General features: G+C 41.0%; 1 protein-coding gene across 1 annotated transcript; it reads right to left on the bottom strand.

Moving 5' to 3' along the window:
- Nucleotides 1–2,335: 2,335 nt before the first annotated feature.
- Nucleotides 2,336–3,514, bottom strand: socs4 (suppressor of cytokine signaling 4). The gene has a single exon (XM_034195466.1). The coding sequence runs from the start codon at nt 3,512–3,514 to the stop codon at nt 2,336–2,338; it is 1,179 nt and encodes a 392-aa protein (XP_034051357.1).
- Nucleotides 3,515–11,077: the final 7,563 nt, after the last annotated feature.

Consider the following 11,077-nt stretch of genomic DNA (forward strand, 5'->3'; position numbering starts at 1 on the left):
ACACCAGGAAGTTTTGATTCCTCTGCTGGTCACAAGGATGGCTGGATCCGGTCGAGTTTGTGGTCGTTTGTAGACAAAACATCAATCTTTCCATTGATACCAAGTATTAGCCTATTCATGCTGATTACGAGAAACGGTGGCGCGAAAACTACAGTAGTGATCCGGAACTGGGCAAGTGACTGTATTACAATTTTTGTTGTCATTATTTGCGAAATGCTCCGTTCGTTTAGTGTAAAGTGCTTTAGGTGTCTAAAGTCAGAGGCGACTGCAAGGGAAGCACAGCTTCCCCTAAAATGTCAAAAAATAAGTGATCAAATATATACTGTTGTGTGTACATGTCATTGACTAAATATGCGCTACAACGCGCTCAACTTTTGTTCAGAATCAGCTTCTTATCACTGGTAACGACGTGGCTTTCCTCTCACTCAAACCCGCAGCTTCACAGTGCTTTAAACAGTGTAGCGACACAAAGCTTGCAGCGAAACGAGATGAGGATAAATGCTGGACTTTGTCCCGCCCATCGGACGCTCAGCGTGTCTGGGGGTCTATGGGGCAGTGGGCTGGCCTCGGCTGGCCCGGACGCTCAGCTTCTGCATGATGATTGGATGATCTGTCTGAGGCTGAATCCCTTTTTGATTGACAGCGAAATGAGCGAATCAGCGATCTTTTGGTGTAAACATCCGTGGGAGCGTTTTCATTCTGTTCTGAGTTGAACCGGAGACTTTCCTAATCCTCTTAGTGGCATTTACTTTTCTGTTAAAAACGACTAGCGACAAATCGAGCTTCTATTTCTGGTGTTTTTTTTGTAGCTGCTTGTGTTTGGAGACTGACTAATATCACTCTTTCTGACTTCTATCGCAGTTTCTGTCCCTACCGAGCAGCGGGTGCTGCTGAGCTCCTCCACCGTCACAAAGCACTCACAGGCGGATACACTTCACACTAGCCTCGCGCCAGTCCCAGCTAGCGAGCTAGCTAAGTAGCAAGCTGCACATAATTGCAGACAGTTTGAATGTTGTGGACCGGATTTTGGCGAAGCCATTTGATAGTCTTCCTTACGAAGAAAAAACAGCAGGGCAGATCAACTCCTCAGATTAATTTGGTGCAAAAGGTGGGAAAAGTGCCTCAGCTCTCTGGTTTGCAGGCCAAACTTAAAGCAATAGCCCCCAGTGCAATGTTTGTGCATTGCTATGCACAAACATTCCTGTTATGTTGTGGATTTCAATGTTCATTTCGGAGATTATTTAAGTATTTATTATTTAAGTATTTAATTTTGATTACAACTTTATTTTTCTGTAAGATAATGTGAATGTCATTTGATTCTATTTTGTATTTGGATATTGAACATTTTGCACACCATTGCACATCTGAAAGAAATTAAACTATTTAACGTGTTTACTATAAATGCAGTCTCCTGCCTGCTGATGTTACTTTCAAATAGTTAAATTAATGAGCCATACTTATACATCACTCTGTATGTAGAAGTTAATTAAAACATATTTATGAGTTTGCTACCCCTTTAAGGTTAAAAACAAGAATGACACCTGTATGATGTAAGATAATTACAAATAATGCTAATGATTGTGGGTATGTTACACACATAACAGTGTAGCCTATGGAATAATGAGGCATCTGGTGCTCAGGTGATGGTAGGGGGGCAAACCAAATGAAATTCTGCTTAAGGCCCCATAAAGGCTTGGGCCAGCCCTGCTGCAACAAACTGCCATCTTCTCCAGGGTGTACCCTGCCTCACTCCCTATGACTACTAGGATAGCCTCCAGCCCCCCATGACCCTTAATTGGAGTAAGCAGGTATAGAAAATTAATGGATGGATGGATGCAAATATGGAATCATAAATTAATCCACAATTATGTCACCCATAACAAATAACCTTATTATACCAGTATGAATACTTTATTAGTTGATCATCGATGTGACGATAAGTACGCCTTGGCCGGTGTCAGAACCAGTCCCGAGGACGCTAAGGTGCATATTTCATCTTTACTTGATTAACAGGTGTAGCAGCCGATCAGTCAGCTGCTGTAAAAAAAAAAAAAAAGGAAACCACAAAGTCCAACATACAGGATTCAAAACAATCCCGCTTCAACTCTGTGACATCACAGATGCTATGTACAAGTTCTCCCAGAGCATCTAGTCTCAGATATGCATAAAAATCTAATTTTCAAGTTTGCTTTTGTTGCATAAAAATTGATAGATATTGTTAAATGTTCATCTCCATATCATCATTCACTTTTCAGAATTCAAAGACACTTTTCCCTCTGTCTAAGACGCCACGCTTCTGCTCGTCCCATCGGCACTGTCCTGTGAGGTCTGGCGATTAAACGGCACAGGCCCCATCACACTTGATGTGGTACTGACGGAGGTAGTCCCTGAGTTGCGGCGGCAGTGGCAGACTCTCGACACCCTGGTAGGTGGTGCAGCTGCAGATTACGGCCCTGCAGAGGTGCTGCAGGGAGAAAGGGAAGGTCCTGGGTAATGGCCGGGACAGCAGGGGTTCAAAGAAGAGGCAGGTAGCTGGATCACTGTAATGTCTCAGTAGTCCTGTCACGCTCGGGTCCCGGTACATGCACGGGTCACGCACATCAAAGCTGAAGCGCTTGCCGTTCTGCTCAATGCGCGCATGCAAAGAGCGGCTATAACGACGAAAGCTAACTGAAAACAGGAATTCATCCTGGGCCGAGTCTCTGAGGAGGAAGGTGCCCTCTGGTTGGCCTTCAAGGAGTTCCTCTGCTTCAAATCGGTTCAGCACACCCCAGTAGCAAGAGCTGTTGTTGATCTGGAGAAGATCTGGGACCAGGATGTAATCAGTGTGGCCACAGCTGCCTTCTGCTCCCTTATGAGGGCAAGAAGGATCCCAGTCATCCAGGCTGGTGTTTCCAGGCCCAGGGGAGCAGCAGATGTCATCCCAGGAGAGAGGTGTCACTGGTGGGGAGGTAGAGGAGGTAGAGACACTGGGTCTGAGGGGAGCGTCCATATCCTTGATGGCACCTGGATGGGAGGTGTGATTTTTAATCAAGTGCCAACAGCGGGCAAGTTCAGACTTCGGTGAGAAGGGACACTTGTCCTGCATGAGCTCCGAGACGTGAATCTTGCGTTTGGACCAGAAGAGCACTGAGAAGGGACGTGAGGAGCCCATCAGGTGGTGATGATGATGATGGTGGTGATGGTGAGAGCGCAGAGGAAAACACTGTCCCACGGCATCCTGGAATTTCTGCCGAAGGGAGCGGTGAGACAAGGCCTTCCGACACATGACGTCTGGTGTCAGGGAGTCCCCCAAAGTGCTGCAGCTACACTTTCTCTCTCTGCGTCGCCTCGGGCAGGATGTTGACCGGATACCCACCTCCTCTGTGCCATCTGCATCCACCCCTCCAGGACTTGAACCACTGTGAGAGCTACGGGAACGTTTCTTTCCCCGGAAGATGTAGCTGTCTGCACTCCAGCTGCGGAGGCCACTTTTGGGACGAGTGTCTGAGCTCCGAGGCTTCTTTTCTGACATGGCTGCTTTTCTTACCCTGTTACAAAATGAAGAACAGACAGTTGTCTCACAACAGTATTAAAGGATCATATGTCAGATTTGCAGTAAATCTCTTCCCATTTTTATCTGTTCACTAATCAAAGCCCCATTAACCAGAGCACCGCTCTCGTAGAGCGCAAACCGCCGCCAACACTAGTTTCAAATTCCACAAATTTTTACCTTGGAAAAAAATGGTCAAGGTCAAAGTCCTGTTAGATGTTGCTAAAAATATAATACAAAATATAGCTCAAAAGGTCTTTTCAATGTTAAAATCAAATATCCGCTAAATCTGCAGTACGGATCAGATGCAGATCAAACTTAGTTTGTTCATTTAGTGTGCCAGTTTGCACATCACTGTCACAAATGAGAGTGATTGAGGCACTTTTGATTGAGATATAATGCAAAATATACACCAAATGGGCTTTTCAATCTAAAATTAAAATATCCACAAAATCCACATTCTGGATCAGATCTGGATCAACCGTTGTCAGGTGGCAGAGAGTGCCAGTCTGCACCTCACTTTCAAATATGAGCGTGATTGGGGCACGTTTGTTTAAGATATAATGTAAAATATACATTAAATGGGGCTTTCAATGTTAAATATACATTTGGGCTCAAAATCTATAATCTGAATTAGGTCGAGATCAAATTTGGTCAGTCAATAAAGGATATCATCCTACATATCACTTTCAAATATGAAAGCAATTTGATCTTTTTTGACAGAGTTATGAATTTTTGAAAATTCATTTAATGTTAAAGGATAGGGATTTTTTTATCATTTTCTATGATTTTTCCTGACTTTGACTTTGAAAATTGAATCAGTTCTTCCCTATCAGGATATCAATCCTCTGTAAAAAATTTCACAATATATGAAAAATTGTGGGTTCCAGGCTGTTCACAAGCAAACAAACAAACAAGCAGGGGCGAAAATATAACCTTCGTTATACACACAGTGGTACCTTTTATCTGTTTTAATATTTTGTGTGAATAGCAGGTCAAACACGGGATTAATGGTTAGTCAGTCAGTGAATGGATCCACAATGTTTCCATGAGCGTCTCCATAAAACTACTGCACCACTGAGACCCCAGTTTCTTGTTACCTCGGCCAAAGAAGTTGGGCGGCGGTAATGTTTTCCCTCTGTGTGTTTGTCTGTTTGTCAACAGCCTGCAACGGTTGTAACGCACAATTTTTCACATATCATTATGAAATTTTTACAGAGGATTCAGATCCTCCCAAGTTTGATCCAGATCTGATCCAGATTGTGGATTCTGTGGACATTTGAATTTAATATTGAAAAGCCCATTTGCTGTACATTTTGCATTATATCTCAATCAAAAGTGCCTCAGTCACTCATTTTTTTCTGTTATGGATTTACCTACACCACCTAAATTGGATGAAGGTTCCAATTTTATGCCTGTTTGTCTGTCTTCCAGTTATGTCAGAAACCAAGTGCCAAAAAGTAATGACAGATTGTGCATAGCAGAGAAAACCAATGTTCTGTCAAAATTATCTGAAAAAGAATTCAGAAACCAAAAAAATTTGGAAAAAAAATGAAACCTCTGACAACACCACAAAAAACACTTCCATTCAAGTGCATAAACTAAATCTATACTACTGACATTTGATCACATCTCATTTAGCTTGTGAAAAGTCACTTCTAACAGGACTTTGACCTTGAAATTTTTTTCAAGGTCAAAATAGGTTTGTACTCCATGAGTGCAGTGCTCTAGTTTATTTAGTTGTAGTATGGGGGGAAAAATAGAAAAAAACAAAACAAAACTAATTGCAGCAGTATCTTTTGCTGATAAAGATTGCAGTGAACATTCAAGTGTAGAATCAACACTGCAGTCAGCACATATGGTCCCATTCAACTCTACAGCTTCAGCTTCAAGCAGTGTAGTTTTTTGCTGCAACCCATGCAAGGATCCCAATACTCAAGATCAAAATTACAAAAATATTGTATGTGTGTGTGTGTATGTATATATATGTTGCAAACTGTTTTACTAAAACATTGTATAGCCTGCAATAAAGATCTATCTATCTATCCATCCATCTCTCTATCTCTCTCCAGACAGTTGGGAAGTGGTGATCAGTTTTCTTACCAGCAAAGAAAAAAGTTAAACATTTGCCCAACTCAGTGCATTTTTGTTATGATGCATGAAAAGGTTTTTGCTTTTTTGTTTTGTTTTGCCCCCCAGATTTTTAGTCATTATAAAAACAGGCTAAAGAGTAGATTTTTACTAATTCTGTATTTATCATTCATCTTTCTGTGGATGAAATAAGGGGTTTCTTACCTTGCAGAGAGTGTCAGACCCACAGCTCCATGTCCATGCTCTGAGCAGTGGATGCATTAGCAGACATGTGGGACCATCCTGCAGCCTGTGCAGCTCTAACACACGGCAGCCTCTTCTGCTCTCCTATATAAAATCCCAGAGGAGGCGGCAGTTTCCTCTCTGCCAGGGACTGAATGCATGAAGGGAGGTGGAGCAGGGGTCTGACCGGACCAGGAGAGGTGGGGGGTGTCTGACACTAAAAGCAGTGAGACATCCTCTCCCATCTCCTGCATCACATTTTCATTGATGACTCCCATCTCCAGCAGAGATAGGCATCAGGATCCACAGCATCCAGTGTGTGCGTCTGCCATTCACAAAACAAATCCTGCTTCTGCGTGCTGACTTCAGATCAGCTTCACTGACAGAACATTTCATGGGTAAAATGTGGATCTTTGTAATCTGCCAGTGCAGGATGCCAGACAATAAATGGTCTACATGTTACACATTAGACTGGATAATTAACGATTGAGCCCAGCAGAGGAAACAAACAAGCATTTTAAAAAGCTTTACTTATTGATTGGATAACCTTTGAGATTCCCAGTTAAAACTTCCAGCAATTGCTGAAAGGACTCGGGGTGATGTCATGCACACATGTGTGCCAGAGTGAGCACACGCTACATGCTCTGCATGACATTTTGGAAGATCTATAATTCATGAAACAAACAGGACTTACTTCATCTATAAGACAAATATTACTCCCACTGGTTTTTCTCTCCCTCTCTTTCAGCTCCAGCAGATAAGGGGTGGTCATCAATAAATGCCCAACATCTCAGATAATGTAGTGACACTCAGCTTCCTCTTAACTGAATATTTAATGCGCTTCACATTATCACGTAGCCCTGATAACACATGTTCTGTCTTACAGTCAGATCAATTTATCTGACTCCAAACCCTTCTTGTGGAGATCTGGATGAAAATGTGAAGGAAGTGAGCTCTGAAGTCTACGACATAAACTGCAACAATCTGAATTGTTCTAATTAACCCATAGAATCCCAAGTACTTTCTGAGTTTGATTTGCTCCTGTTGTTTGGGCTCATTTTTCACTGCACCTGCAAGTCCTGCACCTCTACAGAAACAACACAATCATGGCGAGAAGTTGACTGAATTAAAAAAAGAAATCTTACATGCAGAATGACAGAGCTGTAATATCAAAATCATAAAAGTGTAAGGTGAATTTCTTTCACAATTTATTTTACAAGAACGTGATAGAATTGATATAGAATTGATTTTCTAAGTGCCCATAAGTGTTACTAATATTGGAGAGGAGGGCTCCACCCAGTGTTGCCACAGTTACTTTTAGTTACTTTATACAGTTACTTTATATAGTTACTTCATTAGCAGCATTATGCAGCTACTTTATTAGGAGCTACAGACAACTTGTAACTAATAAGTAATGTAACACTGTGGAAAAAAAAATACATGCCACCCACAGGATTTGAACCAGCACTTTCCAAAAGCTCTGATTGCCAGTCAGAAACTTTACCACTGTGCTAACATTGCTGTCCTGTGAAAAGTGTGGGAAAATGCCTGATATCAAGAAGGACATGGATATATATATATATATAAAAAATACAACTACACACCATATAAAAACATCACTTTTTTCAGGTAACTAGTAATCTAACTTGGTTATTCTTAAGCTTGAGTAATGAGCAAAGTAACTAATCAGCAAAGTAACTAATAGTTACTTTTCTGAGTACTCAGTCTTAAAAATAACCAAGTTAGATTACTAGTTACTCTATTAGTCACATTCAGCAGCTGCCGACAAGTTGTCCACAACTGCTAATGAAGTAGCTGTATAAAATAACTGTAAAATGTCAAAAGTAAGTAATAAAGTAACTTTTCAAAGTTACTGTGGCAACACTGGCTCCACCTGTTATATACATTAGCATGTTTCTTTTTCTCTGCTGTCTTCACTGCTGTAGCATTTGAAAATTTGCTGAATTTTATCATGTTACTGTTAGTGTCAGTGAAGTTATTCAAGGCTTTACACTTACACTGTGATGTGCAGAATCTAGATATTAAAAGTCAAGTAGCCTTTGTGTGCCTGTGTATGGCTTTGATCACGGATAAACTGGGGAGAGCTGACTTTTGCCATTTGATATGCTTATGTATTTTGGGTCAAGGATGAATGCCACCAAAATGGAACATTGATAGGACTAATATTTGTGGAGAAATTAGGGATATTAGCTAACAACAGTGAACAACAGACCTTGATAATTACATTCTGGACTCCCACACTATTTCAGCAGGGGCAGTAAATCATGTATATATTAAAAGCAAAGTGGCCTCTGTGTATGTGTGTATGGGAATTTTTTGGTATTTTTTCTATTTGTTTTAAAGAAAACAAATGATTCAAATCCACTAGTGGATTATGGAATTTAAAGTTAATAATAAGCAGATGTAGCCTTCATGGCCACCAGACCATTTCAATTCATTTGACTATTTCATTTCAGCATGTCTACATGCAATCACACCTGCTCCCATTTTCCATCATGTATGCAATAAAAAAAATGATTTCCTTCAACAAGCCCACACATGTTCAGGAGGTTGCAGACATGTATATATATACATACAAGCAAAATAAGGCTGTTTTTGGACTGACCTGATGCATAAAACTTAGCCAATGTCTCATCACTTTATACTCATGAAATGTTCTTTTAATATAGAGATTTACAAGAAAATTGCATTTATTCTTTTTAGGTATCTTATTTATCTTTTCATTCACTCAATGTATTTTACAAGGTAAATGCTTAGGCTTGTCCAAAGACTAGGAACAACAATAAATAAATTTACACTAAGCACATTTCATGCAGCTCTTGTAAGTGTTCTACATCAATAAATACTTGATTTAAAACAATTTCCAAAAATATTACAAGAAAGAAGACTATAGTCAATGAAATCTGATATGGTTATATTAAGAGGCACAGCTCATAGTGTTTTATATCAATATAAAAGTGATTTAAAATGAAGCCAGAAACATTTAAAGTGCACATGCATTAACATTTTTACAAAGAACAATAACATATTGGAGAACCAGAACAAAATTTCAGCATTTACAAGCCAACCAGGAGTCTCCAGTTAAACTGGTGGGACTTGGAAGGCATCACTTACTGTTTATTACAAATATAAGGCATTTAGTTTAACTCAAAGCAACTGGACTTTGGAAGTTAGACAATTTTGACATCTTGGAGACAGAGACAGTTGCCGATGATCAGTTCTTGTCATTGTCCTCAACAACTAATGCAATAAAGACACACACATCCAAAAACACGTAAGAAGGCGTGCGGGACCATAAAAAAAATTATACCAAAAATAGAGACCAACAACAACATAACCGATGTTCAGATGTTCAGTTATGCCCCTGTCCACTGCCTATAGAACAGCACACCAGACCAGTTAGTCTCTCCATGTGGATTGTGAGCCCACATCCAGGTAACATCATGCTGTGTCTTTAGTGGCTGTAGACCCGACCACTAAGGGGTTGCCTTTGAAAAAAGTACATATGAAAGGCTTAAAGGAGAAAAAGTTTGGGACCTACGTATTTGAGTCTTTGTATATTTTCTGTTATAACAGTTCTTACTTTATTCTTACTCTTATGTTTGTGTGTATTGGGTTATAAAATATGTGACAAATCATATTACTCAATCATGCATCCATAATTGATGAAGAACATAATTATAATCCCTAAAGTCCAGTGTTGTTTTCCTCTCGGCTGCTCCCATTTGTTCTTGGTCGCCACAGGGGCTCCAGCGCAGATTTAATTTTAATTTAATTTAACCAGGTTGGTCCCATTGAGCTCAAGACCTCTTTTGCAAGGGAGACCTAGACAATTATAAAGTTTCTAATTCACCTAACCTGCAAGTCTCTAAATGTGGGAGGAAACCAGAGCATTTGGAGGAAACCCACTCAAACACGGTGAGAACATGTAAACTCCACACAGAAAGGCCACAGGTGGGGATCAATTCCATGACCTTCTATGAGGCAACAGTGCTAATCACTTACAATGTCAGATTTGCATTGGCATATGATTTATGCCAGATGCCCTTCCTGACACACCTCCAGTTTTACCTGGAGAAATGCATGCAGCCCCTGTTCTTCTGAAGAGGTCTCCCATTAAAGTACTAACCAGGACCCACTCCGCTTACCTATTGAGATCTGACGGAATCATATCTACAGAGAGCAGACTGGCTGCCCACGACCCCCTAATACAATACTATTGTGAAAAGTATTTTAAAAATACCTAGTTTAGCCTGAAGTGAGTTTAGAGTCATTCTATAAAGCTCATTCTAGATATTGTCCTTTTTTAATTTTAGGGCCCCTTCACACATAGTACGAATAAGTACAAGTCAGGGTGACTCATGGTGGAACAGCTCGTATGAGCGAACCACGATAACATTGAGCTGATGCGCAGGTGTAAATGATGCCACTGTGATGGTTCATGCACGCAGGAACTGTGTTCCTGCTGTGAAAATAAAAAATACATGCCACCCACAGGATTCGAACCTGCACTTTCCAAAAGCTCCGATTGCCAGTCAGAAACTTTACCACTGAGCTACCATCGCTGTCCTGTGAAAGGTGCGGGAAAATACCTGATATCAAGAAAGACATGGATGTATTTAAAAAAATACAACCACTCACCATATAAAAACAGCACATTTTATTGAATCTCTCTTATCAAGCAAGCAATACAAATATGAACCATCTGTTCCTTTGTAGATGACCCATGGCCACAGATGTACAGTCATGAAATGACATGAATGAGAAGCAGGGCACTCTTGTCATGTCCACATCTGCTGGCGGCGTGTCCAGCCGGCCCCCGTGCACATCCTGCCCAACACGTGTGTTTTGTGGACGGTGTGCCACAGCACAGACACGGCATCATGTGGAACAAAGCTCACGTGGGTGACGTGACAGTCAGATCACCCGCTGCATGTTATGATCTGACGGTCCTGATCACCTGGGGTAGCCTGTCAATGTGCATGGTGTGCGCACACTCGCTGCAGCCCATTGCAACAGCGATATGTTTTTATGTATGTCCACACGAGGACAGAAAGCAGACACGCGCGTTACAGTGGACAGTTGTTAGTTCATGTCCATCCAAACACGGTACGTGTTCCCCAGCCGTGACATCCAGAACCACAGATCTCCACAGCCACTCCTGTTGGTGGAAACACACCCTGTCCATTCAGAGCACAGACCAATCTATCA

This window comes from Thalassophryne amazonica, chromosome 2 (genome assembly GCF_902500255.1).
Source record: "Thalassophryne amazonica chromosome 2, fThaAma1.1, whole genome shotgun sequence".
In the NCBI taxonomy this organism is placed as follows: Eukaryota; Metazoa; Chordata; class Actinopteri; order Batrachoidiformes; family Batrachoididae; genus Thalassophryne; species Thalassophryne amazonica.